Source organism: Aspergillus karnatakaensis (assembly GCF_047715665.1).
Source record: "Aspergillus karnatakaensis strain CBS 102800 unplaced genomic scaffold BJY04scaffold_78, whole genome shotgun sequence".
NCBI classification, from domain to species: domain Eukaryota; kingdom Fungi; phylum Ascomycota; class Eurotiomycetes; order Eurotiales; family Aspergillaceae; genus Aspergillus; species Aspergillus karnatakaensis.
In genome coordinates this window covers 63,146-85,863 of record NW_027395790.1, presented here as the reverse complement: position 1 = coordinate 85,863, position 22,718 = coordinate 63,146, and the positions used below count along the sequence as shown (strand labels likewise).

At 51.0% G+C, this 22,718-nt stretch overlaps 9 protein-coding genes and 1 non-coding gene across 10 annotated transcripts; 5 read left to right on the top strand and 5 right to left on the bottom strand.

Annotated features, from left to right (window-relative positions):
• Nucleotides 1–706: 706 nt before the first annotated feature.
• BJY04DRAFT_223806 (uncharacterized protein) lies at nt 707–1,390 on the top strand (the record flags this gene model as incomplete). The annotated part of the gene is made up of 1 exon (XM_073717793.1): nt 707–1,390. The coding sequence occupies one exon, from the start codon at nt 707–709 to the stop codon at nt 1,388–1,390; it is 684 nt and encodes a 227-aa protein (XP_073565506.1).
• Nucleotides 1,391–1,722: 332 nt separating this feature from the next.
• BJY04DRAFT_201385 (uncharacterized protein) lies at nt 1,723–2,423 on the top strand. The gene is made up of 3 exons (XM_073713062.1): nt 1,723–2,087; nt 2,150–2,157; nt 2,235–2,423. The coding sequence occupies exons 1-3, from the start codon at nt 1,946–1,948 to the stop codon at nt 2,364–2,366; spliced, it is 282 nt and encodes a 93-aa protein (XP_073565505.1). The 5' UTR covers nt 1,723–1,945; the 3' UTR covers nt 2,367–2,423.
• Nucleotides 2,424–2,816: 393 nt separating this feature from the next.
• On the bottom strand, nt 2,817–6,071 carry BJY04DRAFT_232294 (uncharacterized protein; the record flags this gene model as incomplete). The annotated part of the gene is made up of 5 exons (XM_073719726.1): nt 2,817–3,020; nt 3,074–3,885; nt 3,938–4,269; nt 4,322–5,675; nt 5,731–6,071. The coding sequence occupies 5 exons, from the start codon at nt 6,069–6,071 to the stop codon at nt 2,878–2,880; spliced, it is 2,982 nt and encodes a 993-aa protein (XP_073565504.1). The 3' UTR covers nt 2,817–2,877.
• A 989-nt stretch (nt 6,072–7,060) lies between these two features.
• On the bottom strand, nt 7,061–7,874 carry BJY04DRAFT_223803 (uncharacterized protein; the record flags this gene model as incomplete). The annotated part of the gene is made up of 2 exons (XM_073717792.1): nt 7,061–7,324; nt 7,449–7,874. 2 exons carry the CDS (start codon nt 7,872–7,874, stop codon nt 7,061–7,063), a joined length of 690 nt encoding a protein of 229 aa, XP_073565503.1.
• Nucleotides 7,875–8,951: 1,077 nt separating this feature from the next.
• Nucleotides 8,952–10,404, top strand: BJY04DRAFT_154280 (class I SAM-dependent methyltransferase). Its single transcript, XM_073708924.1, has 4 exons — nt 8,952–9,159; nt 9,212–9,322; nt 9,378–9,625; nt 9,678–10,404. Exons 1-4 carry the CDS (start codon nt 9,104–9,106, stop codon nt 10,097–10,099), a joined length of 837 nt encoding a protein of 278 aa, XP_073565502.1. The 5' UTR covers nt 8,952–9,103; the 3' UTR covers nt 10,100–10,404.
• Nucleotides 10,405–10,569: 165 nt separating this feature from the next.
• On the bottom strand, nt 10,570–11,664 carry BJY04DRAFT_232292 (tetrapyrrole biosynthesis, porphobilinogen synthase; the record flags this gene model as incomplete). Its single annotated transcript, XM_073719725.1, has 2 exons — nt 10,570–11,463; nt 11,521–11,664. The coding sequence occupies 2 exons, from the start codon at nt 11,662–11,664 to the stop codon at nt 10,570–10,572; spliced, it is 1,038 nt and encodes a 345-aa protein (XP_073565501.1).
• Nucleotides 11,665–12,496: 832 nt separating this feature from the next.
• BJY04DRAFT_223800 (pyridoxal phosphate-dependent transferase) lies at nt 12,497–13,951 on the top strand (the record flags this gene model as incomplete). The annotated part of the gene is made up of 1 exon (XM_073717791.1): nt 12,497–13,951. One exon carries the CDS (start codon nt 12,497–12,499, stop codon nt 13,949–13,951), a length of 1,455 nt encoding a protein of 484 aa, XP_073565500.1.
• Nucleotides 13,952–15,635: 1,684 nt separating this feature from the next.
• BJY04DRAFT_232290 (major facilitator superfamily domain-containing protein) lies at nt 15,636–17,230 on the bottom strand (the record flags this gene model as incomplete). Its single annotated transcript, XM_073719724.1, has 2 exons — nt 16,237–17,230; nt 15,636–16,179 (listed from the first exon to the last, which is right to left on the bottom strand). Exons 1-2 carry the CDS (start codon nt 17,211–17,213, stop codon nt 15,636–15,638), a joined length of 1,521 nt encoding a protein of 506 aa, XP_073565499.1. The 5' UTR covers nt 17,214–17,230.
• Nucleotides 17,231–18,580: 1,350 nt separating this feature from the next.
• BJY04DRAFT_t148 lies at nt 18,581–18,658 on the top strand. The gene has a single exon. It is a non-coding gene; the product is annotated as a tRNA-Cys (tRNA).
• A 1,311-nt stretch (nt 18,659–19,969) lies between these two features.
• Nucleotides 19,970–22,393, bottom strand: BJY04DRAFT_223798 (uncharacterized protein; the record flags this gene model as incomplete). Its single annotated transcript, XM_073717790.1, has 3 exons — nt 19,970–20,242; nt 20,294–20,821; nt 21,716–22,393. 3 exons carry the CDS (start codon nt 22,391–22,393, stop codon nt 19,970–19,972), a joined length of 1,479 nt encoding a protein of 492 aa, XP_073565498.1.
• Between the last annotated feature and the right edge of the window lie 325 nt (nt 22,394–22,718).

The window sequence follows — 22,718 nt, the reverse complement described above, 5'->3', positions numbered from 1 at the left end:
TGTGGTTGAGAATTGGTCAAAGGCGTGGTAATTAAGATCAGCAAGGCTATACACTTTAGCTTCTGAGTCGTGGTCCACAACGCCTCGTTCCGGCAGGAACAGGAAGGGGATCGACATGAACCAAACGCTGTCGTTGGAGGTGCAAACTTGCATAGTTCCGATCTGCAGTCCCAATTGTGAGCTATTGATCCCCTCATTCAACGTAACCCTGGCGCTGGAAGCTACCGGGCGAAGCTCGAGCCACCCCAGGCTGAATCAATGTTGGCAACCCCTCTTTCCACCGGCGATCTCCCTAGTTCATGCCATATCCGGCGCCATGGTCTCGAACCCCTCTTGACTATGCAGGCCCGGCTTGCGCCACTGGCGGTAGTTGGCTGGAAAGAGGATATGTCCGAGCCATGCCGAGCTCTTCACGAGGACGGATGACGATCGTTGTAGGAAACAGGCAGGCTACAACGCTGGAGACAACACGATAGGAGAAGCGTCTAGACTCCGAAGCGTTGGTCGAGGCGCCAGGGGTGTCAGTCTTACTGGTACGGAGAACAAAGACCCCTATCACGACCGGCAAGTCTATAACTAGACCTCTCCCCCGCCATTCCCTCTACTCAACCAGATCTCACTCAAACTCTCCTTGCAGTCCTTCAACTTACCTTCGATATCCAAGTCACTCTTTCCACTCCCGGATATCAGCCATTCCTTTATCAACATGCGTTTCTCTGCCCTCTCCGCCGTCACGGCCTTCATGGCCGCCACCAGCGTCACCGCCGCTCCTACCAAGCGTGCCCTTGACCTCGCCCTAAGCCCTGCCCCAGTCCTCGACCTCGTCGACGGCCTCACCGGCAAGCTCGGTCTCGACCTGAACCTCGCTTCCGTTCCTGAGACCCTCGGCCTCCCAGGCATCGACACCTCCGAGCTCAAGATTCGCAAGCTCCTCGACTGCATCCTCGACCAGCTCTCCATTGACCTGGACGTCTCCGTCCTCCCTCCCTCCGGCGAGGCCGCCGTCAATGTCAAGCGCACTCTGCCCCTCGGCCTCGACCTCAGCAAACTCCCTCTCGCCGAGCTCATCGACACACTCACCACCAAGCTCGGCGTCACCGTCGACCTCTCCGTCCTCCCTCACGGTCTCTCCGACCTGTCCAACGTCAGCCTCGAGGGCATCCAGGCCTGTCTCGCCGGTCCTCCCACGGGCTCCATCTCCGGCCCCGTCCCCGTCCGCATCCCTACATCTACTCCTACCTCCACCCCCGTTCCTAGCATCCCTGCTGTGCCTACTCTTACCTCTGTCCCCACCGTCGTCCCTACCGATGTCCCCGCTGAGGTCGAGGTCCCCGTCGCTCAGCCCACCACCACCGCCGAGCCTATTAAGAAGTGCAAGGCCCACTACTAGATCCACTTGTCTGTGCTGTGAGACTGCACCATGTCACTAGCCACCCCGATTACTTTTTCTACCCCACCATAACCGCCTGAAAGACCAGCGGCTTATGTGTCATGTATCTATCTCGTTCAATACCCTCATATTCTAGGCTTTAATTCACCATAAGGAGCGTTATCTCTGGCTGCTCAGCTATGAATATCCCTTTCTGCCCGTATTGCCATCGTAGACAAACTCATGCTCTACACTATTATCGTAGATAGTACTGTAGTCAAACTCAACTTTTCGTAACCCTCTACCCAAAACCCATAACACAGTCTAAAATAATATGCGCACCGATGTACTCTGTACTTGAAAAACAACCCAGGGGATTTTCAATTGTTTTTCTTCTATGCTAATTCTCCCAGGCAAGATCGCCTAACAGATATCCGCAGCAGGAGCGACCTCGACAGTCCCAAGGGGCGAAGCGAGTTCCGCGACCTCGACATCTCCATCGCAGTTCTAACAGAGCGAGAGTTGATTAGTCGGTAATATTTTCTTTTGCGACTCATCGTTTGACGAGAAAAGAAGATGAAGAAGAAAACATACCGCGGCACCACCGGCAGGAGTCTTAAAAGCCCACTGGCCGCCCTCGGAGTCGAATTTGTAGGAGTAGGCGTTCGGGGTGAGGTAGAACCAGCCACTGACGTCTATTTAGTGAATGGTCTTGAGTCTGAAAGGGAAAATAAGCCGCGGTATGAGGGAGAGAGGGAGGGAGGGTGGAATAGAACATACACCGAGTCCTAGAAGTTAAGAGGAATAGTCAGCACAGCACTTATGTATCATCGCACCTAGAGAGGTGCGGAGTAAATAAACTCACGAAAATCTGCACACCACCCTGGAAGTTAGGCTCGGCGTAGGACTCGAAGGTCTGCGCTGTGGCAGCGGCAATGAGAGCCGAGAAAGCGATGGTGAACTTCATTGTGGCACGAATGAACAGACGTTTTCTTGATCTGGGGATCTTATTCACAAACGAGGGGTTTCCTGCTGGCCCTTATATGTACAAGGGCCTCCGGCCCCCATGTTGCATCGCAGGTTAAGCGCACGAGCTACAGTGGTCTGACCCTTCTCCAACACGCCGCCAGCCAATTGATCCTTCAGCACGCTTAATATATTCTGAGACTAGTTGCTTAGGAGAGCCTTGCAATGCTGGTTTCACTGTTGGAGATGGTGCTGTTCAGCTGCTGATTTGATGAGAACGGCATGGCATCCCTGGCGGCTTGGCTTTGGATTAGCTCTTCTTCAGCCGCTCGTAGCTAACCAGTGGCATTGGTTCAGATTAATTGTTGAATTGATTGCTATAACATGAGCTTGCAGTTTTCACATTGGAGTTGCAGTTACGAGCTCGAGTACAGGCTATTATATGTTGAAGTACGACAAACGGTACATTTTCAGTTGCTGGCTTGGATTACCGCATCGTCTAGATATGTTGGCATCAAACATCCGAATCGCAGGCATATTAATCAAAGCACCCGCTCCTGCGCATAATACACCACCCTCACCGGCCCCAACAGCCCAATATCCTGCGGTTCCAGTGCCGCATACAGCTCTGGCAGCGTCTTCCGGAGTTTATTCCAAAGTGTCGTAGCAAGAGTGATTGCAATATCTAGGTTACTGTGTTAGTATGTTTAGTTTTTTGAAAAGAGGTATGAAGCATACCGTTCTGCCCCTCGCGTATATACGGGGTTATGTCTAATGGCTTCGCGGTAAAGAAATCGACACCTGGTACAGTATGGCTGTTTATCTCAAGGGCCCATGAGCCACCGACAGTTCCAAAGTCAAGGTATATACCGATGTTTTGCCGCTCGCTCCGTGGAAAGTGTGGGAGAGAAGTCGATATGTTGACAGTCGTCTGGTAGACTCCGACGCCGCTGGCAAATTCTAACACAGAGATATTGTGCCATGGTTGCAGTTCGTGCAATTCAATCGGGTCAAGGATGGTTCTTGTGGTGGCAGAGGCGTTCAGTCCTGTCTGGTTAATATTGACGGGAGACCAGTCCTCAACTGTTAGCGTCCAGGGTTGTAGGGTGATTGGTGGAGGAACTGAGTTGAAGGTAACAGCCTTCGCTTGACCTGTCGACAGCTCTACGCTGTAGGTGCCATTCTTTGATGCTCTGGCATACACTCTCCCGGAAGCATCCACGATACTCTCTGCGTCAGTGGCGGTGATATGCTGTTTGAGGTTGGTGATGTTGTAGGGGTTATTCTGCCCAAAATATATCGCCACTGCGCCGTTCTCACCAACAGTTACATTGAGAATGGTATATCCATTAACGGTTCTGAATGATGCAATTGGCGAAGCCTCTCCTGTCCACAGGTTGATTTTAAGCGGGTATCCCTCTCCTTCTAGTGACACGGGTTGAGATGTTTGGGCGGAGCTGTATATCCAGTATATGTGCTCGCCATCCTCAATCCTGCGCCGGGTGGTGATGAAAGTCGTGTTTGTTGCGTTGGAGTACTGAATAAGCGGTCTGAATTACACTGTCAGTTCAGGTCCCAGTGGATAGGACTAAGGGAACTTACTTCACGCCGAGGCTTCTGAGAGAAGACGGCACCTGGGTTTGAGTGCTCACTTGGACTGTATTTTTCAGAGACAGCAGGCTTTTAAAGATCCTACCAAGAGCTGACTTCGTTTGCTCGGAGAATTCAGATAGCGACTGTGTTGATGATGGGGTGTCGCCAACAAGAACAATCGGAAGCCCTGCTTCGGCAAAGGAAAGCACCATCTCAGCAGTTTTGATATTTATAGACGTTGCATTGTTGATGACAAGAGCTTTGTATCGAGGACCATCATAGGCCAATCGGCGATTCTGCACGGAAGCCGAATACTCTGCAAGTAATTCTGGAGTTGGAAACTAGTCTTGTTAACCAGAAGAAACGATGGCAATGGTCAGAGAAGAGCAATACCTGGTAAGAGTAACCCGCATCATTTAAACCCATATCATGCCAGGAAGCTGTCACCCCCCAATCCAGATTAAGGATTGCAACATCCACAGACGGCGATCCACTCTGCAGTATAGCTTGAGATCGGGCCAAATAGCCACTAGCATCCTTCGCAAACATCCACTGCGGCTGCCGAGGTCCCCATGCATCCGCAAATCCATTGCTTAATGATCCTAGTAGAGTGAACGCTGAGAACCCCGGCCACCTGCTATCCGGGGAATCCTGATAGGGAAAGCCATGAATAACAGACTGGCTTGCACCGAGCGCTGCGTTGTAGTTTGCCGTGCCGAGAAGAAAGTCCCAAGTCACCCCGTATGCTTTTCCTAGGACTGCTCCAATCTCGTTCGAGAGGATTGTGGTTTTGCCTGCGACGTCGCGGCCAGCTGCGAGGACGCGGAAGGAGTTTGGCGTGTCTGCAAAAGTTAGGGACTCTCCTTCTGGGATATCGATAAATGCAGCGGCGCGAGAAGAGTTAAAGGATGCTGTGTACGGTTGTACGCGGAGTTTGAGACCGAGAGAGTGCGCAAACCTCTTCAGCGTTGTGAGTCGGTAGTCAATGTAGAGGTCGCTTACCGTGGAGTAAAAGTCATACTCGACCATTCGTGCAATATCCAGGTCTCCTGCGAAGGTATTGGTGTCTTTCAAGACGTAGAGTAGGTACGGAGTCAACTCATATCCGCGGCGCCGCTCGAACTCTTCGAGAAAGTTTCGTGTCCAGTATTGGGTGGACTTGAGTTCAAGGGAGTCTTCAAACAGAGATGCGCCAGAGGTCTTCATTAGAGCGCGAAGCTCGTCTGTGAGGATGTGCTCGTTCCAATACTTGATGCTCGCCTCTACGCCTGTCACGGAGAGGTGGTCCACTACATATGCAGGAGCGGGATCGGTTAGTTTTGGCCCGTTTGGATTCATGTCGTACATGTTTTGGACCTGGCCTGTCCCCCGACTATAGATCGCGACGACAACATAACGTCCATCACGAGGTGCAGTCCAACTCAGAGTTGCGTTTCGGTAATGCTTAGTGATATCCGTGACAGTCGAATGCTCGATCATAATAACAGGGGCGGTCGCATTCAACGTCGATGTTCTTGTAGCCAATATAGCGATGAGCCCTGGAGTAGCTGTGATGTTCGGATTTCCCGTAGTCTGCCCGGATGGCTCTGCAGCGGGCAGTGGGAGAACTCCGTGGTAGGATTCCCCGGGGCTTAGTAGCAGGTGTCCATGAACGAGCTCCTTTGCTGTCTCCAGAGAGTCGGGTGTGTATCCGGGAACACCAGTAGGCCAATGTGGCCCAAGCGTCGAGTCGACGTACAAATCCATTCTGTATCTTGTCAAAACCAGTGTCGTGCATGTTGGCAACGGGGTCCTAAACTCACTCTTTAGCCTGCTTATATGCAGCCAAAACCCCCTCATTCCATCTCTCCTGGCCCCAGCCATAGGTTGTCGGATCCATTGCCGTAGTAATACTGTCTCGAACATCGCCAATCTCGACCCCACCAAATCCAGCGAGACTGACAGCTTCAAGTTCGCTCTTTACATCATCGGGGTCGATCCAGCCCCCCGACCACCAATAGCGAAAACGAGGGCTTTCGTAAGAAGAAGGATTAGGAAGCCAGCCTCGCCAGGTACTCCCAAGTTTGTCATGTCCAGGCACATCAGCAGCAGTAATGACGGAAGCAGAGTGAATAGACAATAACCAAACTGCCCGGAATAACATTTCGGAGATATGGGAGGCACTCTCGAGAGCTTATATGGCAACAGCGGGTTATTTCTGAGTGGCAATTGTTTCTTCCTCGATCTCGTGTAAACCCACGCTTCTCATGCTCTAACCATAGGATATGCTTCGGCCTGCACTCCCCAACACCCGCATAAGGAGTCGTGGGTCTTGTTATATACCGTCGGTCTGTATTATCCCGAGATGCCCCAGAGCTTGCATCACATTACTCCATGCAGCGAGGACCACGGCAGCCCTCTGACGAGTTACCGTCATCTTCCCCGTGGGGAACCCCACAGTCCGCGTCAGTCGTTCGGATCTATCTAAATGCGGTTGGTGGTGGGATTGGGATTTCCGACATGCGCCCCCGGGAATTCCGAAGCCCGTTCATGGTCTACGAATATTACCACCATGATATAACACCACCCATTCAAGATTGAGAAGAATGCCGTCGCATGTGGGATCTCACTAAAGATTTGCCCGAAAGCCAATAAGAATCGCCCCCAGGTCCGAGGGGCGGTGTTTTTTCTTTCCGGATCATATGTCCCTGGTGACAGTGAGCCGCAAGGGCGAATGTTTTCTGCGGGGTGGCAAAGGAACGGAAGTTCAATCTTTTCAGAAGGTGTTTGTATCTGCAGCACTGATAGGCCTTAGTCTAGATTCCAAACTTGTTGTCCTCAATCAATCGATAGAAAAATTTCCCGCCGTGGTTGCGATAGCTGGGCTGAATAAATTGAGCATTGGGGTAACTACCACCATTCCCAACAGCGATTGACTGCCCTCAAGGTCCTCGGTCTGATGTCTTCGTGTTTCCTTTCCCGGAGTTAAATCATTGCCATGGTATACATGTCCATCGCTCTCTTTCTTCACCCGTCGGAGACAGAGCATATGATCTCGACACCTCTCTGGCCCTTGCATTCAGACATGAAAAGATATACAGCTGTCGGGAATCAGCTCAAAGGCATTAATTCGGTCGCTGTTTACCCGGTCAACTACACCCTTCTTGATGAATTCTCCGGCTTCTTGCCCAATACAAGATGAAATTTACAATATAGTTGGAAATTCTCACGCTCAGCCTCTGCCAGCTCCGCTTGAACCTGAGTGATCAACTTCTTTGTGTCGTCTAGAGACCAACCGAATGTCTGGGTGAACAGTCGTAGCGTATAGCCCTCCAAGCCCACATCCATATGGAACGCGTACTGATCTCCCACCAAGTGCCACGGTTTGCTTTCTTCCATCCATTCGCCGTACGGGATCTACAGAAACATGTTAGACTCATATCATTCCCGGGTAACGCCTGAGAGCCTGTCACAGGACCGAAGATGTCCGGCGCGGGGAAAGCACTAGGTCTTGAGAAATGGAAGGGGAAAGAAAAAATACCTTGAATATCTGTTCAGTCACCTCTGTAAAGCCAGCCTCCTCCATCAACGCTTTATGCTTCGAGGCCATATTAATCAGCTTCCCGAACCTCTCCGCAGCCTCGACCATGAGGCTCTCCCAACGGCGCAGCGAAACCAGTTTCTCCTCCTTCTCTGGACTCGGCGAATCCGTCAAAAATCGCATCTCATTATCGCGCACCTCAAACCAACCTCCGGGAAGAAGATGCCAAAACGCATTTCCATAGAATCCCTCATAGCTGCCAACCATCCCGCCCAGCGCATGCGCCCGAATATAATGAAACGCCTGCCGCGCCGTGTAAGGCCAGTCACCATCAATCTGATGACGGACGTTAATATTAGTCGGATACATCCACCCGCAGTCGGGATCAATGACAGAGATGCGCACACCGGGGTACGCCTTTTCCATATTGCTCATCCAGGACATCCCGCGCGCAGCAGAGTCGAGCACTTTGCTGCCCCTTTTCAAGGTCACCGGAGCTCGTATTAAGTTATCGGGCTCGAGAAGAATCGACCAGGTGGGTGGAGTGTTCCGTATGCAGATGTTCCCTTTTCGTCGTTGGGGATTGGAAACTCGGCGTCATGGCCTCGGTAGCGTCGTTCGTTTCCCACGTGTGGTCCAGGTATTCGCGCGGCGCGTCGAAGCCTGGGGCGAACTTGGGGAGCCGTTTGAATCTGTACCCTAGGGTTAGCTTTAGCGCGGGATTTTGACGTTTTACCATAATGGCCAGAGTGTTTTCACGGTGGGTGAGGGTACTGGATGTGCTTTGTTTTTAGGACGAGGGGTTAATCAATAGTTGGATGGAGGCCTAACTTAGCTACCTAGAGAGGCTAGCTAATTAAGACCAATGCGTCATCCTGCCAAGGCATTCCCGGTCCCTCTCGATTCTATTTCGTATCTTCATTGTTCCTTTTACTGGTTCGAGAACCCGATCCCTGCTCCAGTACACTGGTAAACAACCTGTGGCCCTATTGTCTCATACGCAAGTGGGTGGACCAGGGTATTGCTCGAAAAGTAATCAAGCAGTCGTAGATACCAGGTAGATTGCACCCCAGCCCATGAGGGAAACACCGGTTGAAGAAGTCAGGCTTCTGCAGTCTCGATTACAGGAGAATGAGAAAGACAAAGAAAGCATCGGCGTCGAGTGTAGTGGGAGCAGCACCTGTCTCAAGCCCATGTGATCAGCGCAGGGATGCAAGGTGAAGACAATAGAGTTTCTTGGTGGTTACAAAACGATACACAAAAATGTGGCAAGCTGAAGTATATCGTGCAGATATGATACCTCATCAGGTACTACTACACTTGCTACTTCCAGTAGTACTACTCCACAAACGTAAATGATGAGATTTGCATGATGAGTTGGACTTGCAGGCTCCGTATTCAGCTCCGCCACTTTTGCCCCTCGGCTTTCATCCGATCGTGTGGACGATCAACGGTGGAGCTGCCTTGTGACTGTTGTCCTTGATGAGTCTATGCTGGGGAGTCGGCCGGGCTAATTATGGTCTAGGCATATATCGCCCAATCTTTCCTGCTGAGAGTTACTATTGGGATATCTTTTGTGGCTTTATCTGGCCCCAACACCATTCTAGCTTCATTATCTCTCTCAATCATTCCATCACCCGTTTTTTGTCGTCAAGATGTTGAACACCGAGGATAAATATGTCTTTGGCAGAAGTCAAAAGGAAATAGAACGGTACTTTAGAGCAGACATCCTGAGTCTGTTATTCTTCAGCTAACCATCACAGTCTCGATGCACAACACCGACTCCTCTCTAAAGTGACTCAAAACACGCTAATCCACCCATCAATCCCAAAGGACCAAATCCAGTCTGTCGCAGATGTTGGTACCGGCACTGGGTAAGCTGTCCTCCCTACTCCCTTTCACACGGGTCTAGTTCTAATTCATGACAAGGATCTGGCTCAAAGACGTCGCACAAATCCTGCCAAAGCCCGATGTGTACTACCACGGCTTCGACATCTCAGCCGACCAATTCCCACCCAACCCACCAGCGAACCTGCAGTTCTCAGAGCACGACATCACGAAGCCGTTCCCAGAGGAGCACTGGAACCGGTATGACCTAGTCCACGTGAGACTCCTGGTTGCAGCGCTCGACGAGCCCGAGTACAAGCTCGCGATTGCCAATCTCTCCGCCATTCTGAGTATGTTCTCCCTCAAAGCCATACTTTGCATCCCCACTAACGCAATGCAAAGAACCCGGCGGCTACCTCCAATGGGAAGAAATCGACGAAGAAAGCTACTTCGCCGTCGAGAACCCCGTGATCGCGGAAATCCACCGCTGTTTCTCCTTCTCTCTAACCGCGGAGGGAAAATGTTTTGCGGCTTCAGCAAAGGTTCTATCGGAATGTCAAGCAGCTGGACTTGTGGACGTCGAGCGGACTGAGTATCGCTCGGACTGGGATCCAGCCGCTGATTTCAAGAGGGATGTAGAGACGAGATTTGTCACGATTATTGAGACGCTGTATGCTAGTTTGTTGCTTCGGTCGGGGCAGGTGAAGGATGAGAATGCGGCGAATAAACGTGCCGAGGAGCTGATTGAGCAGCATTGGGGACTTATTAAGGAGGGGAGGTCGCCGCCGTTTAAGCTGATGAGGGTTGTTGCGCGGAAGGTGTAGAGGTGCTCTGCACGATATTTAGAGAGCAAGCCTACAACATCTAACTCAGTTTTGCTTGCCACATTGGTCTATTGTTCAGTAACCTTCAAAACAACACTGTCATGGTTGTATGCGAAAGACCTCGAGTAGAAAGCTCTCGAGGAACCGCGTGCTCAGAGACAAAGGCCACACGGCTTGAGGCAGGATCAGACTACGGTCGGGCCTAAAAGGCTAGAAATAGGACTAATGTTCGACACTCTGGCTTCGGGAAAGTTATCTGTTACCTGGTTCCAACTAGAGAGCTGATATCCTTACATCTATTCTCGCAGGCTGATGAAACAGTGCTTGATGTACCCCTCTCCATTCTACAAGCGTAACAGACCCGTTACTCCTCTCAATACACCCGCATTTTGAAAGATTAGATCTTTGATATCTCAATAATCAATGAAGTTATATGATAATACTAAACCTCAACCCCCCACAAACACCCACTACAACCACTCCAAAAACTCCGGCGTAAAATAACTGAGTATCGCATCAGCCCCAGCCCTCACAATCACCTCCGTCGCCTCAAAAACCATCGTCTTCAAATCAAACACCCCGGCCTTGGCCGCCGCATGCAACATCGCAAACTCCCCCGACACCTGCATCGCCACAACCGGCACCTTCGCAATCCCCTTTGCATCACTAATGATATCCGCATACGCCGGCTTCACAATAATCATATCCGCTCCCTCCACCATATCCCGAATCATCACCTTCTGCGCGAGTTTCCGCGCCGGCGGCGGGAGCAGATACCGCTTGTGCTCGTCGGTGACGAGGTTTGATTCAACGGCCTGCCGGAACGGACCGTAAAGACAGGAGGCGTATTTTGCGGAGTACGACATAATAGCGACTTTCCCCTCGAGCTTAGACTCTATGAGTTTGAGTTTGATAGCGCGGATTCGCCCGTCAGACATGTCTGAGGGTGCGACGCAGTTTGCGCCAGCGCGGGCGAAGGAGAGCGCCATGTCTGACACGCGGGTTACGGTTGCGGCGTTGTCAACTGTCCCGTCGGGGAAGAGCACGGAGCTGTGGCCGTGGTCGGTGTATTCGCAGAGACTGACGTCCGCGATGAGGTAAAGGGAGGGGAATTGTTGCCGGATCAGCGGGATGGCGGGAATGATAGGGCCGTCGGGGCTGTCGGCCATTGCGGCGATGTTGTCTTTTTTGTGGCTTGGGAGGAGCGTGCCGAAGAGGATTACTGAGTGCAGGCCTTTGGCGACGAGGGTGGAGAGGAAGGGAAGGAGTTTGTTTACGCCGCGGATGTATTGGTTCGGGAGGGCGGGAATGGGCTCTTCGAGGTCTGGGTCGGCGGAGAGGAAGACGGGGTAGATGAACATGGACTGGTGGTTTGTTAGCTTGGTGTCTTGGTTGGTGGTTGGTGATGGGGAGAGACTGACTTTGTGCAGTTGTCGCTCGGCTTGCCACATTGCTGACACGGTGTGGTTGTAGCCGCTCTTGAGCTGGCTGGCGATTTGTGCAGTGCCATTCTCAGCCCACTGAGTGGTGCTGGGTTGCGAGTGGAATGACTCTGGTGCGGTCATTGTGTCTGTTGATTCTATCTCACGGAGTATGGAGATCGAATAGTCGGATATTGCTAATGTTTTTGGTGAGTGAAATAGATCCCTGGCAGCAACACTGGTCTTTTTCTGGCAGAATTGTTAAACTTCGATGGCAGGCTGGAGTCTATAGATTCATGCAAGGTAGCTTGTCATTATGCAACATGGACACTGCATATCCTTCTTTGCAAGTCAATCCTACCTCGCACGCCACATTGACAGGTCACACTGATTGACCATGTGTACGTGTGCTCGGAGCAGCGCCGTGATCTTCACGGTCAAGACAGGGAAGGGCTGGCTGGATAGATGGGGACAACCCCCGCAGTTCAGCTCGCCCCATTCGTGGGTACTATATTGGCAAACAGATTTTCGTCAGGACGAACATGTGGACCTGGAACCAGTCGTTGCCAAGGCGCTTAGCTGGGCATTCTTCAGAGCAACCCTGGGGCCTGGGCACGGTTTCGAGGACGCTCGCACATACACTGACTCGGCGCCGCCAGTGGCGAGCTGAGCAATACGAGTTTCAAGGCATGGGGCAAGCCACTGCCACGGTGTCAAAGTCAAACCTGTTGCTGGAGAGCGTTCTAACTTCTCGGACTGTAACCGACCCACTTATGCAAGGAGTAGATCGGTGCGCATCCTGGCCAGACGCTGATCATTCCATGAGGAACTTTATTCCACCATACTAAGAATTTGCATTACAGACTCAGTACAGCGCCATGAATAAATGTGATTTTGGCTATGGTAGTAGACGAGTACTTAAACATTGTTTGCCATTGATACCTCCTAACCTGTATGGCATATCACGCCCACCATCATGCACCAAGCGCAGGTATCCAGGTCGATAGCCCGACAAATTCGCCATGTAAAACTGCAATCAGCGACACTCCTCCCGAACCGAGCATTCTCACAATTCCAAAGGCACGGTCTGGATCAATTCTGCCAGGATGAGCTGGACAAGAAACACCGCGATAAATCCTACAGATACTTCAACAACATCAACAGGCTCGCCGGCCATTTCCCTCGAGCACATCTCTCCCGTTCCGAGGACCGGGTCACAGTATGGTGTTCCAACGACTACCTCGGGATGAGCCGAAATCCCCAAGTCCTTCAAGCCATGGACGAAGCTTTGAAGACTTACGGGGCTGGAGCAGGCGGCACGAGAAATATCTCCGGCCACAATCGGCATGCCGTTCAACTCGAAGAAACCCTCGCCAAACTCCACAACAAACCAAGCGCCCTAGTCTTCTCCTCATGCTATGTAGCCAACGACGCAACCTTGTCGACCTTAGGAAGCAAACTCCCAAACTGCGTGATCTTCAGCGACAGCATGAACCACGCATCCATGATCCAGGGAATCAGGCACTCGCGCGCCGAGAAAGTCATCTTCAAACACAATGACTTAGCAGATCTCGAATCGAAACTCGCGTCTATTGCACCCGGGCGGCCAAAGATAATCGCATTCGAGTCCGTATACAGCATGTCCGGATCCATCGCACCGATCGAAGGAATCTGCGATCTGTCGGAGAAATACGGCGCCATCACATTCCTCGACGAAGTGCACGCAGTGGGCATGTACGGACCATCCGGTGCCGGAATTGCAGAGCACCTCGACTTCGACTACCATCATGCACGCCAAAAGTCAGGGGCACCACCAGCAAAGTCTCAACGAGACGTAATGTCTCGGGTCGACATCATAACCGGCACGTTAGGAAAAGCCTTCGGCGGCGCAGGCGGCTACATCGCCGCCTCAGCAAGCGTCGTCGACTTCATCCGCAGTGTCGCGCCAGGATTCATATTCACCACGTCGCTACCACCGTCCGTTATGGCAGGCGCGCATGCAGCGATCGAGTATCAGCGAGTCCATCCAGCTGATCGCGTGTTACAACAAGTTCACACCAGAGCGCTGAAAGCGCAGCTGCTCTCACGGGGATTCCCTGTCATTTCGAACCCGGCACATATCATCCCGCTGTTTGTGGGAGATGCGGAAAAAGCAAAAGCGGCTTCGGATTCTCTGCTACGGAAACATAATATCTATGTCCAGTGTATCAATTACCCGACTGTTGCGCGGGGGACGGAGAGGCTAAGGATTACGCCTACGCCGGGGCATACGGAGGAGTTGCAGGGTGAGTTGGTTGCGGCATTGGAGGCTGTTTGGGCTGAGTTAGGGCTTTCGAGGCTGGATGACCTTACGGACCGGGGACTGTTCGAGAAGGGTGAGAAGCCGATCTGGACGGAGGAGCAACTGGATCTCTGTCGTGAAGTCTCATAGGGGAGATAGACTAGGTACATAGTAATACTATACTAAACCGATACTGTATTGACCGTTGTAACCTGAAGGAAATCTTTCTGCAAGATCGAAACTCTATCGTCTTCCAAGGCAGTCAATCGAGGAATTCTCCACCTGCTGTGCAACGTGTACAACAGGATCGGGCTCGGTCGCCGAAGGTTAAAGTACGATCGCTCCATCGCAGGCGGATCAGCTGATATGTTTGGCAGGATTGAAGGCTATAAAGTAGCGGTCTGCCGATGATCGTCAGTCCGAGGTGCCAATCAGGCACGAAGGAAGAAAGCCCCCGTGCAACATGATCTGCGTTTTTAGCGATGGCGATCTAGATTCAAAGCGTGTAGAACTGGATCCTGCAAGATTGTTGCTCTGAGCGGTGGCGAAGCAAGAATGTGTCGTCTACACTGCGAGCCTCTAGAGAGGTCTGTACATTGCCCTATCGAGGAAATAGCTTGCGTCTTGCGCTTTTAGGTAACTCCTGTAAACAGGTACAGGTTAGTAATGCGTCACCGATCAACCCTCGGTCAAGGTCTGCGGTGTGGTGATGGTTGCGCATCGCACTTCCTTTGCCTCAGTTGTGGTTTTGGGATATGGCAGCACAAACTTGGTGTGTCCACGGGGGGTTCCCCAGTATAATCAATCCACTTGATCTAGTAATACAGGCATTAGCTGTTTCGTGAGTGATTTGTGCCTATCGTGGTATGGATGGCGAAGTGTGCCTCGGGTTGCATGCGATCTCACCGGGTTACACATTATATCGATCCTGTCTTCGAAAGGCATGTTTTGGCTGCCAACTCGGCCTCTCCGTGACACCAAGAATACTACTGTATAGCCTCTCAACAACTGGAAGAGAACAAGATCTATCCTTGCACTTTACCGCGTCGGGGAGAACAGCCACCACCTTGAGTCTGGTGGTTGTGCATCCTGCATTAAGCTATTCGTTGAACCGAGCCTTCTGCGGCTCGACGGGCCACAAAGTGGTCTAGTCTGGCTTGAGCAGAAAGTCAGGTCGAAGTCGCATCGTTCATATGCGCATCCTACACAATCACTCGGTACAATTATATCATTGCCTAGTACGTCACAAGGCTGGCTTACTGACTCACAAAATCTTGTCTGTGGTTGGCTAGTCCGACAGTGGTTGTCAAGCTGGAGGTCAAGTGTCTTTGTTGTCCCAGAAAGGATTCATCCATACTTGATAGACTTCAGTCTTGACACGGCCTACTACAGCATCATACGGCGCTTCACACGAACACAGTCAAGATTTATACTCCTAGCAATGCTAGAGCTTCCGGTCATCCACAGAGACGATTTCGACCGCTCATGTGCTGTTTTCTCTCCTCTAAGTGGCCTTTAATGGTCCTGGTCCCTTTTAAATGCACAGGGCGGAGATAGTATTATGAAACTTTCTCCGTTCCACTAAATAGGTGCCATGGCACCAGAGTAGCTCATGTGTAGTCTATAGTCGATCCCCAGGTCTCACAAATATGCCCCAGTAGGACTATCTTGACAACTATCTATGCCGAGGCTGTGGGATGCGTACGGTAGATACCGTTTCGAGTACTTGATATGTTATCCATGGTTTCAACAAGTATATTCATGAATTCATGACTGTCTATCAAATCTATAACCCTACGCACCGCCAGCAGACAAAAAGCAAATGCCATCTCTCTTATTTCCCACTCATCTCCTTCCTCATCCTCCAAACGGGCCCCCTAACATAAACCAACCCCAACGACGGCAAAGCAACAGTCATAGCAAGTCCGTTCAGCGTAAACGACCACCCCCACCCCATACTCTCAAGCATATAATCAATGACAGCGGCGAACACCGCCCCAAGCCAACACCTCACTAGATCCGCAGCCCCCTGAGTTGCAACAGCCTGCGTCGGGTAGAGATCGATGAGCAGCGTGTAGATAATACCTAGCAATGGTGTACCGCTGAAACCGATAAGCCCCTGCAGAGTCAACACGACGGCCAGAGATTGACCAGTTTCAATCATCCAGCCGTACGTGAGGAGGGAAAAGGCAGCGATGAGCGCAAAGGGGGCGGCAACTTGGAGGCGCGCAACTTCGTAGGGAAAGCCGGCATCGGTTGTTTTCTCGTCGGCGCTTTCAGTGGCTTTTTGCTGGTATTTTCTGAGGATTCGGCGGTAGTTGAGGTCGAGGAGGCGGCCGCTTAGGATTGACCCGATGCAGCCGGCGATCCCGTAGGGCCTGCGCACCGTCGTTAGAGTGTATCGTGGCATAAATCAATAAGAGGGAGAGACTCACAGGAATGAAAACCCGACGGATAGCGTGTTCAGCCCGTAGAGACTGCTAAAATGACTCCCGGTGGTCGCCCACATGGCAGTTACGCCTGAGTAGAACAAGCCAGTAAAAATGATAAGGATCAAGGCGTCTTTTTCAGCGAGGATTGTGAATGCCCGTAGAAGTTTGTGCATATCCACTCGTCCCTGCTGGAGGCTTGACTTTTCATCTGCGTGCTGTGTGTCTGTGCGTCGTTTGGAATTGAGCTGCAGCACGCTTTGCACAACAGGTTTCCTCCACCATCCTTCTGGCTCAACAGACCCGTTTCCGACGATACTGCGTGCTGTCTCGGGTATGACGAAGATGTACGCCATCATCGCCGCACCGCTAGCAATAGTCAAGAACCAGAAAATGCTCCTCCAGCCAAACGCTGGCTCTAGGAGACCGCCAATAACAGGGCCGAATGCGAATGCACCCATGACACTGCCTTGCAGGGGCCCGATATATCGGCCCCGTTCGGCGGGAGATGATATATCTGCTGCGATCGCGAACCCGAATGGAATGGCACAACTGCTCCCAAGGCTCTGGAGGCATCGAAGGATGATCAGGGCGATGTAGCTGTCTTGTAGTGCGAGCCCGATGTTTGCGACTAGATAGATCAGAAGTGTGACGATCCATGCGATTCGTCGTCCCTGAAGATCGGATAGTGAGGACATAAGAGCCGGAGTTATGCCTTGCACGAGCGAGAAGACGGTGACCAGCAGGTTCATTTGTGATGTCGTAACGTTGTACTGATCCTGTAGGATTGGAAGCACCGGAAGGACGATGTTGGTGGCGATCATGGTGATGACCATGGCAATGCTGGTCAAGCAGATGATGAAGATTTTCTCGCCGGTGCTCTTCACAGAGTACGATTCGTGCATCTCGGTCACGGTTGCTGACGTTTTGACCTCTTTTGTGCTGACCTCGAGGCCAGGGTGCTGGTTGTCGTGGCCGGACATGGTGACGGCGGTGCCGGGTGGTCGGTTGGAGGATGGTGGTCACAGGAGCGCGATCAACGGCTATTTAATAAATGCATTGTCAATTCCTCTTGCTTACGAGCCAGGCACCTGAAAATTGGCGGGTCCTGATAAAAAAAAAAATTCGACGTTGGTATAGATTGACGATTGGCCAAAGGGAGAGCCGATCCATGGATGATCCCGCAGATAGACCACTTCCGGAGGCAGATTGCCGCGATACGCCACTCTTTAAGCTCAAACTTGTGGGTCGGAACGCGCAAGGTTTTCCCCTGGTGGCGAACAGGCGTGCCCCGTCCCTGAGCCAGTCCCATGCCTGTCAGGCACTTGACAGTTTGTCGCCTCTATAGGATAAAAGGCTGGTAAAGTCACTTTTGTGGTTGGGCGCTAGTTTCATTCTTTTTCTCTCTGCAGACAAGACGATGTGGCCACGTTTCTATATAGGAATAAGGAGATCTCGGTAGACCTACCTGTAGTAGGGCTAGTGGTCTGCCATATTTAAGACATCTGGTAAATCATCGATGGGGTGTACTCCGTAATTATGACATCCCTGGGTCATGTTCGAGGTCCGACAATGCGAGGAGCCAGGAGCCGCGTCGATCATTCCATGCGAACTACGGAGTATAACGAAGATCGTGACGCAGGATCTACGAGTGGGATCTACATTGTACATCCCTTAGAACCATTGAGACAAGCATCATAGTAATTACTACGTACATAGTCCTAGATATTGCGATGATGCCGCTCCGAATGTCATGTTGTCAAAGCGCACAGCAGTACGGGCAGTAGGTAGCCTTCCATCATCACCCTCGTAATATCGCACTTTTCGTATGCTTGTTCCGAAACACCGAATTCGTTGTTGATCAGGTACGGTGTTATAGCCTATATCCAGTGCAATTTTCGTCCAAGGGCCATCTGCTGCACGTGTATACCATTTAAACCAAGCATCTACCCTGGCTTAGGGTAAAGATGGGACTGCCTCATGGGTATGTAACTCCACATCAGGTCCCCAAACCAGAGGCACACCCCGCAGGAAAATAATATTGTCTTATATAGACTGCCTCTGACAACTGCAAGCACAATTAAAAGATGACTGTTGGGAGACACGGCCTAGCGCTCTGGCTGCACAATCACACGTGGGAGAATGGGATGCGTTACCAAGGTTATAACCATACAAGAACGATTCAAAGTCTGTCACTACCTTGCAGACAGAAAATAATCGTCCTGCCCTTCCGGTGCCTCTACCCTTTCTCAGGGTATGAAGCTCCTCAAGATCGACGCACGGATGGTTGCTGGGTACAAAATGAAATTTGCACATAGATCTCAAAACCAACTAAAAAAAAGCACAAATCGGATCGGTAGCTCAGTCGTAGAGCAAGCGGCTGCAGTTTGCTTCCGCTAGGTCACGCGTTCAATTCGCGTTCGGTCCTTTTTTTTATTTTTTTGTTTCTGCCAACTACGTACATGCGTTAGGGTACGTTGTCAACACCCACTAGTCCAGCCAGCGTCTATGTTTCTTGCTGGCGAGCTTAGTTATTTTATGGTTTGGTCGACAAGGCAAGTGCCGCCCGCGCCCGCTATATAGGGAAACTACGATAGATGCAGCGCCCCTCGTATGTTTTTGCTATTGCATCACTCACCCGTGGTCAGATGTCCAAATAATGGAATCGGATTGTTTGACTAGAGACTGCTCTCTTGGGATACTTTCCACCTATATTGTTCCGCCGGCAATTATGTCTGGACAGTGGCCTTTCGCATCTGTGATGACAATAGCGTTTATGGACGGAAAATATATAACCAAACTCAAGGACAACAAATCAGCGCATGTCAACTTGGGGCAGGGTGGGCAGTGTCGATATCCCTTTTCAATGCTCTAATCGCGTCGCCCTGGTCCCAAACTATCGAAATCAAGCTCTACAGTCGGTTCATGGGCGGATACCAGAACGTGAAGGGTGGTTAGGATTGAACGCCCGGCGGAATCGCGCCGCCCGCTCCGTTCCGCCTTTCCGCTTGGTGGTGGTGGTTAGCCAGCCAATCAGCTCAAGGCGCGTGCCACTATGATGGATCTTAGAACACCCGGCTCATCACGGCCATCACTGTGTCTTTCAAAAACAGCTTGCTTGGATCTAACCTAGATTATGACATATCATCCGAGTCAATATGCGGCTTCATATACATAGGGTCTACAAGAGCTTGCCATGCCCCAGAGGACACAAAGGTTTGACTTGGTATCACTTGGCTTGTTTGCGGGTAAATAGGCATAGGGCCTAGTCATTGGGATCGATTACGCCGGAGGATATGGTTTGCAAGGAGTCATAATTGTGGTCTTTCTGGCGGACTCAGAAGCGACTTAACTTGATTCGATAAGCTTCAAGCCTAATAGCTGAATGCTTACTAGTAGGCCTCCGGTAGCAGTCTTTGGGCTTTCGAAAGGATTTGTTACTGAGATTGGATATATCCATCTACACTTACTACGTTGAGACTAGCATAAGGTCGCAGATAGCTAATTGACGCTTTTCCAGAGTGAATGAAATATTCAATTTCTCCAATACACCCAACTAGCACAGGCACACCTGTGAATGTATATCAAAAGATACTGTGCTTGCAAAGAGATGCTTAATCCTGGTTCCACCTCAAGGTCTCCCTATCGACAGCTGTAACGAGAACTGGGGTAATGATTTGTTTTGCCGGCCTGTCGCAGGCCCCGGGTATCTCCTACAGCCCAGTAAGAGCTCTAAAAGCTATGCAGCCGATCCATCCGCTCTCCCTTGTTCCTTCCTTCGGCTGAACATTCCGACAAAACTCGACCATTGACGCTGCATGAACTCGAAAGCCACGGACCGTTTCCAACCGGCAATCGTTGTTTTAATCCAAGCATCCTCCCGGATGACGAAAAGTGCACTTGCTGCAATAACATATGTCGCCACGGCGATGACAACAAATGTGATGATAAACGGTCTACGCGAAGCAGATGGATCATCGTTAGGATCAAACAGATGCATTCCGAAGAATGACTAGATAGGTTAGTAAGTACTGACAAGGGTCCAAGGTTAGTGAGGATGTACCGTCACGAAGCCCATCGGCAGGTAGAACACAGTGGCGACGGTGAAGACCAGAATATATCGATTCTGGTTCGTACCCTTGAAGCTTCCTTGACGGAGGTTGCATTGAACAGCTAGAATTAGGATTAGCGTCAGGAGGTCCCGGAGTGGACCGTAGATGTACCTAGGGGCTAGGTATGGTGTATCAGGATGTTGAGGAAAACGTACGCCATCTCGAAGACCCTTCACCTCTTCAACCTTCCGCTCAATTCGATCAAGTAGGGGCTGGAAGTCCCTCTCACTATTAGCAAGGACATCGTCGCAAAGCTCCTTGAAAGATTTCATATCCTCGTCTCCATCTGTGATACCTGGCACTCTTGAGATTTGGCCCTTGGTGTCCTCGCAGAGTACCCTGAAGTCCCGCAGGGATCCCTTGATCCAATCAGTGCATATATGCATCGTCTGCAAAGCTGCAAAGTACTGGTCTGATTTTGAGAAGTTGTTGTCGTCAAACATTAGCCTCCGGCGATTCTCACGAGTCATCTGCGCGAGCTATTGTACGATGCCGTTAGTTTTGTTCTCTGGAAGAATAGACAGAAGGACATGGCGCGGATACACTTGTATGTAGCGTGCTATCCAGCTCATTCAGAGTCAGCTCCCACCGCATTGCAGTCCACTCGAATGTAGCAGAGATGTAGAGGAACGACACTCCGACCCCTATCAGCCTGCCACTTAAGTATTTTCCCCCCTTACTCTGGAGGACTCTTTTAAGGTATTCCTCCAGCGTATCTTTACCAAAAGGGGAGGCATCGTATGTCACGCTGAGTAATGTGTAGAGCGGAATCTTTTGGCTTGTGGTGGACGTCAGACCAAATCCGTGACGCCTTTCGCAGATCTGAAGGTTCTGGGGAATGCCGGCACGACCACTTGGTATATCTCCGGCGTCTCGATTTAAAAGAATGCCATCCCGGTCCGTACAAACTGAGCGAGTGCGTGGTGTAACAATCATTCAACGTATCTGGAAGTACCACGAGAGAAACTCCTCATCCTGGCGTGTAAAAGTCGACATTGTCAATTGCTTCAGCCATGGCGTTGGATACATCAAAATTAGCTTAGTTCCTGGGTCCACGGCCCAATAGGACCCCCAGCGGTCGAAATGATCCCAGCTAGAGTAGTGGTCAAGCTGCCACATGATAAATGCTAAGATTTGGACTGGGATCATAGATTGCTGCAGATATATCGATCTTTTTCATCAGCTGGGGACAAGGTTCATTGAGTACCATAACATCTTACATGATCCGGCCGGAGACCAGGCCACCCCACGGCTCGATTGGGGGTTGTGGTCGACCTATAATCCTGGCTTCTTGAGTCAGGGCGCTAAAAAGGCTAATGCTCCATAAGTATTGACGAAAGCCTGAACTGGCCACCCGGTATGGCATCACTCACATTGGTAGAAGTAGAGCCGGAGTCAGTTGGATATCCGATGTTGATGCTAATCTTATGCATCCTGACTGTATCCTCCCCTAAGGTTTGGTAAAGCGAGCCATCCGAATCGAGACGGCAAGAGGCCGCGCAGTCCAGAAAGAAGCAGCTAAAATCAACGGATGAATCTTCCAACGCATTTGTAGCAACTTGATCAATGTTATGTGAAAGGCCCTCATATTCCGGCCATGCCGATTCCAATGTCTCAATCGAGCCTATGTTTAGCGAGCCCTCGCGTCCCTCATAATTCGGTTTCGAGGCAGTCAGTATAGTCAATATCCCGTCTAGCTCTGACTTAAGCAGCCGGAAGATTTCTATTTCGAAAGCTTTCAACAACTCGTTATTTGGGATCCGGGAGCGGTGCCATTTCTCATGAAGAGGTAATATTTTGTCCGACCACTCCTTATGAGCAATGTAGATCGTTCGCGATTTTTGGGATGTTGCTTTGGTAGGTTTCTCAGTCACACTCTTGAGGTACGAATTCTGATCTGCCAGCTGCGATCGAATTTCCTTGAGAACTTCAGTCATGTCGCGAAGCTGCGCTGTCACGCTCTCGTCCGGCGTTGATTCCGGTTTTGGCCCAGCTTTGGGTGATGAGGGCGGCGACTCCTGAGCATTGTCTTGCTGACCAGCTGAGGACATATTGAAAGCTTTGACGAGAAAGGTGAGGTAGGATCGGTGCAGTTGAAGGGTAGATTAGAGAGATGGAATGAGATAGTTTCCGGTCGCAGTCGGGACAATCTGACAGCCTTCCAAGGTTACCCCTCCTCACTCGCCAAAAGCAAACATGCTCCTACCTCTGATTGAAGAGCGTACAGTATTGCAGTCGGTACTGACTGGGAAGGCACATTCCGGATGCTCCGGAGAGGGATTCATATGGTAGTGGCTTGCGTCGCTGGGAGTTGCCGGCTCGGGGAGTAATGCCTTCTTACCTAGTATCATTCTGAAGAGGTTGCAAGCTATGTTG

Excerpts from the sequence above, each read along its gene's own strand:
- BJY04DRAFT_201385 (XM_073713062.1), top strand. The coding sequence starts at position 1,946 with ATGAAGAAGAAAACATACCGCGGCACCACCGGCAGGAGTCTTAAAAGC.
- BJY04DRAFT_154280 (XM_073708924.1), top strand. The coding sequence starts at position 9,104 with ATGTTGAACACCGAGGATAAATATGTCTTTGGCAGAAGTCAAAAGGAA. Across the intron at positions 9,323-9,377 it reads GATGTTGGTACCGGCACTGG|GATCTGGCTCAAAGACGTCG; the intron begins GTAAGCTGTCCT and ends ATTCATGACAAG. Across the intron at positions 9,626-9,677 it reads CAATCTCTCCGCCATTCTGA|AACCCGGCGGCTACCTCCAA; the intron begins GTATGTTCTCCC and ends CGCAATGCAAAG.